The sequence below is a fragment of the Primulina huaijiensis genome, chromosome 7, assembly GCF_012295235.1.
Source record: "Primulina huaijiensis isolate GDHJ02 chromosome 7, ASM1229523v2, whole genome shotgun sequence".
Taxonomy (NCBI): domain Eukaryota; kingdom Viridiplantae; phylum Streptophyta; class Magnoliopsida; order Lamiales; family Gesneriaceae; genus Primulina; species Primulina huaijiensis.
In genome coordinates this window covers 20,613,806-20,618,397 of record NC_133312.1, presented here as the reverse complement: position 1 = coordinate 20,618,397, position 4,592 = coordinate 20,613,806, and the positions used below count along the sequence as shown (strand labels likewise).

At 34.7% G+C, this 4,592-nt stretch overlaps 1 protein-coding gene across 1 annotated transcript; it reads left to right on the top strand.

Annotated features, from left to right (window-relative positions):
• The first annotated feature begins 825 nt into the window (after positions 1–825).
• Positions 826–2,455, top strand: LOC140980132 (uncharacterized). Its single transcript, XM_073445820.1, has 3 exons — positions 826–1,379; positions 1,891–1,940; positions 2,204–2,455. Exons 1-3 carry the CDS (start codon positions 953–955, stop codon positions 2,246–2,248), a joined length of 522 nt encoding a protein of 173 aa, XP_073301921.1. The 5' UTR covers positions 826–952; the 3' UTR covers positions 2,249–2,455.
• Positions 2,456–4,592: the final 2,137 nt, after the last annotated feature.

The window sequence follows — 4,592 nt, the reverse complement described above, 5'->3', positions numbered from 1 at the left end:
CCGTTAAAAGGTTCGAGATGATATCCAGTCATAGCCATTTTCAAAAAACACAACAGTTAACAGAAAAGGCAAATTTTTCACACAGAAAAAATTCCAATCACACAAGATCAGAACGAACACAGCGGAAGTAATTTTTCGCCACGAAAATAGAAACACAACAAGCACAGAAAACCTAGAGTTCTACCAACAGCAAATCCCAGCACATAAATCCGCGGCAAGCGGTTACGCTACTAAATGCAGTAAAAGAGGTTCCAGCCAATATACCAGAGCGAAACCCTAAGTAAGAGTTTCAGATCCCGACGAACCGATGACGACGGCACGGCGAACAGCAAGACGCACGGCAGCAACAATGGCTCTGATACCAGTGTTAGGTGATGATGCTGAACCTTCCTCTTAGGCTGGCCACCTGAAACTTTGTTCTCTCTTCTCTCTTAATCGGCTGCTCACTCTCTTGGGGGAGAAGAAACGCTATGCGGCTACTGTCTAAAGAATAGAAGAGCCCTTATTTAAGCTATATAGCCCAGACGTAAATAAGGAAGGAAGGGTAAGGGTTAAGGTAATAGGCTGGAGAAAATATTGGGCCAAACCCAACAAAAAGTAATACTCTTTGTATAAAAAGTAATACTTTTTCATGGATGACCCAAATAAGAGACCTATATCACAAAATACGACCAGTGAGACCGTCTCACATGAGTTTTTGCCAAAACATGTTATTTCCCATAATTTTTTCTAAAAAAAAACATGAACGAAAGCCTAAATACCATCCAACCCCACACCTTAACGGAAAAAACGCTTTGTTTTCAGCCCCATAAAACCTCAAACAAAAACATGTGAAAAATATAGGAACATTTTCCCTTTCATTCTCCGTGTCCAATCTCTTCTCGGAGGAAAGGAAATTGATTTCAAGAATCCATTTCCTCTCCATTTCAACGTCCAAATTATAAAAACCTCAATGGGTTGTGGGGAATCGAAGCATGCTGTTGCAACAGCCAACACCACTGTTGCCAAAAGCAAGAGCAAAAGATCAGAATCCAACAGCAACCCACCTGTTCAAAACGTCGCCGCGAATGAATCTGTAAATGCGAACGAAAATGAAATCCCAGAAGCCATATTCGAGAAAAAAGAAGGCGAAACCTTGGAGGATGGAAAGAAAAATATCCTACCAAAACAGGAGGATATCGGAAATGGAGCATCCGGGGAAGAAGGAGAAGGGAACGCGCAGACGTCTTCGGATCATAAAACGAAAGAAGACGGTGCGAAAAATCAAAAACTGGATAAGGGCTGCGCAAAAGATCGGGAGAATGTTGTTGCAGGTGGCGATGAAGAAGAGAAAGCAATGAATTCATGTGACCATTCGCACGATCCCCCGACTAAAAATGGTTAGTGTTCGAATTTTGCTGGAAAATATTTTTTTCCTAGCTTAATTTTAGATTTTGATTATTAAATTTCCAAACTTTAGTGTTGATATACTAATTTTTTAATTTTTCGACTATATTGATACAATTAATGAGTTGACATAAAAATAAACTGATATAACATCAGAAAATGCTAACGTAAGATAAAAAAATCATAACGTAAAATTGAAAATTGATGACTGTCATATGCATATCAGCAACTGAATCAAACCAGTCGAAAATTAAAAGTTAGAGTACCAAAACAAGCTTTGAAAAACTAATGACTCAAAACCCAAAATCGAACAAGTTAATAGACAAAAAAAACAATTGTTCTCCATAATTTTTAAGAGTTTTTCTGATACGATATTTAACTTTTGTTGCGTGGATTTTTTATTTTTATTTTTTCGAGTAATGTTGCATGAAGTTTTAATTATATAATAATATCAAGCATTATTAATATATTAAATTTAATGAGTTCGTTGTTTCTTGTTTGCAGAGGAGGGACTTGAATTGGAGCACAAAGCGTCTATCTCTGTAGGAGAAGAGGTAATCTCATCTAATTTGTTTTGTTCAAAAATAAAACTTTTTTCTAAATAATATAATTAATAATCTCACCCGAAAGGCTGAAACTTTAGTCTAAAAATGGGTTAAAAATAATCTTTTCGGGTTCGAGATTCAATTTTAACAAATCTTTTCATCGATTAAAATATATCATAAAATTGCAGAAATTTTAATTCAAGTTGGTTAAAAGTATATTAGTTTTGCCGGTCGTTATTTATGACGGTTCTTGGCTCCTGTTGATGTTGTAGGAAAATGCTGATGCGACTTCGACAACCGATTCGAAGAAAATTTGAAGAAATTGCTAATGTTCCCAAATTCCAGTTGTCATTGAGAGGACATGGCGCTAATGACCAAATAAAAAGTTCAGTACTTGAAAAGGGGGATTTCAATCTTTATATTTGTTTGGTTATGGTATTCTAGAAAAATATAGTATGGTATTTTTTTATTGAAACGCAAAGAATGTCCTAACTATTATTTTAATTTGAAGAAATAAAATTTCTTTTTTCTTATATTTAATTTAATTATATGAAAATTTTAATTTATTTATTCCTTGATTAAATAAATTAAATAGAGACATGCATGTACATCCTATATCAATCTTAGGACTCCGATTACTCCATTGAAATTTGCAAAAATATAATAATTGAGTTGAATTAATGTACATTGAATATTTAAGAGTAATATTCCTGCTAGTAGTGTTATTTCTTTAGAGTGGGTCTCATGTGAGACCGTCTCACACAAGTTTTTGTCATTTCTTTATGAATATAAACATCATTCTTATTATTTTTATTTTTATGAAGTGAAAAACCGCAACCGCTAATCTTGGATAAACCCCAAATTAAATAATCATTCTTATTTTCTTAGTAAAAATAGAGTGTTAGAGAAATAAGTAGATTAAGAACAAATAGTCCTATTTTTATATATAATAATTATTATTATTCTAAAAGATACCGCCTCGGATTGTATTAGCATTAAAATTTTTTTTTTATTTTTGTATAAAATTGTTCGAATCAATTTATATGAAAGTGACATTGATTTTGTGTTTAAATTCGATATATAAGAATTATTGGAGAAACATATAGATGAACAAGAAGAATTAAATATTTAAATTAAGAAAAATCACTTAAAGACACCCTTTAAGCGCTAGACGGTAAGTGTCCATCAGTCAACCATCTACTGCCTTTCAAAAGACCGGTAATGATAATAATTTAAAAAATCTTTGCAAATGAAAGTAGCATGTACTCAATAACTATTATCCACGTTGGAAATTATTTTTAACTATACTAGATCTTGACCATATTGATCTTGAGTGGGTCTCATGTGAGACCGTCTCACGGATCTTAATCTGTCAGACAGGTCAACCCTACCCATATTCACAATAAAAAGTAATACTTTTAGCATAAAAAGTAATACTTTTTCATGGATGACCTAAATAAGAGATCCGTCTCACAAATACGACCCGTGAGACCGTCTCACACAAGTTTTTGCCATTGATCTTTTGATATGAAAAATAATGAAATAATATTGAATGAAAATAAATGTAGTGTTTAGCACAATTGCAACGATGGTAATCTCACTTTTTAAGTTATCATTTTCAATATCGGTACCACCGGTTTTTGACTGTCTTTTACCGTTCTGACCTATTTGACCGTTGTCAAACATTTTTTGGTCTATGATAGGATCGGCTCCGTAACTGGTTTCGGTCGAACCGGTCTATCCGATTATATTTTGAAAACACTGATAAATGTAATTAAGAAAATTTCATATTTATCTTATGTCAATTTAGTGTTAATTGTAATGGATGTCTATACTTTTAATCATCCTCCAAATCAAATATATTTAATTCAAATTAAGTTATTCCATCAAAATGAAATATTAATGATTTTTTAAAAACTAAACTGATACTCACGGAAAATTTTAGGGTCCGCTTCCTGCCTTGTCTCAACATGAGATTGTTCGGGTCCCCGCTGAGGACGCGATGATGCTGAGGTAGCTCTTCTACTCCCTCTCTTGCCTACCATCTCTACGTCTCAACTCAAAGTTCCCACAGACAGCGCCAAGTGATACTCACGGAAAATTTTAGAGTCCTCTTCTTGTAAGTGTCACTAGTCCAGACGCAGGTTCGAAATTACCATGAGCCTGAAATCACGAATAAGATCGTTAGAAGGGGGCCGGGAGGGTGTCCCGGCGTAGCCATTCCGACGCTCAAGTCAGAGACTGAGGATATATGGGGGGAGCAGCTAAGGGTGCTGCTGAAAATAATATATTCAATCCTTAATCATGCGCTCAAACCTGGTATTTATAGGAGAATAACTGGGCTTGTCATGGGCCATTCACTTGTGGGCCTTAGAGATGGGCCGGAAGTTTGAGCCGGATCTTGATGGGTTCATCCTTGGGGTATCATAAACATTAATGAATATTAAAGCGTGAAGATAAGAATTTTTTTTGAAAATTGTCACGATTTTGTGAAATTATAAATATGAATATGAATTGATTTTAAATGGTGACGGAAGATATGTGTTTCCTAAATCTGGGCCTCAAAGAGTATTTGGGCTCTTCGGTCAAAGCCCAAATTTCAACCCAATGGCGGGAACCGCACTCATTTTTAGCCCATCCATAAAAATAAGTTCGTTGCTC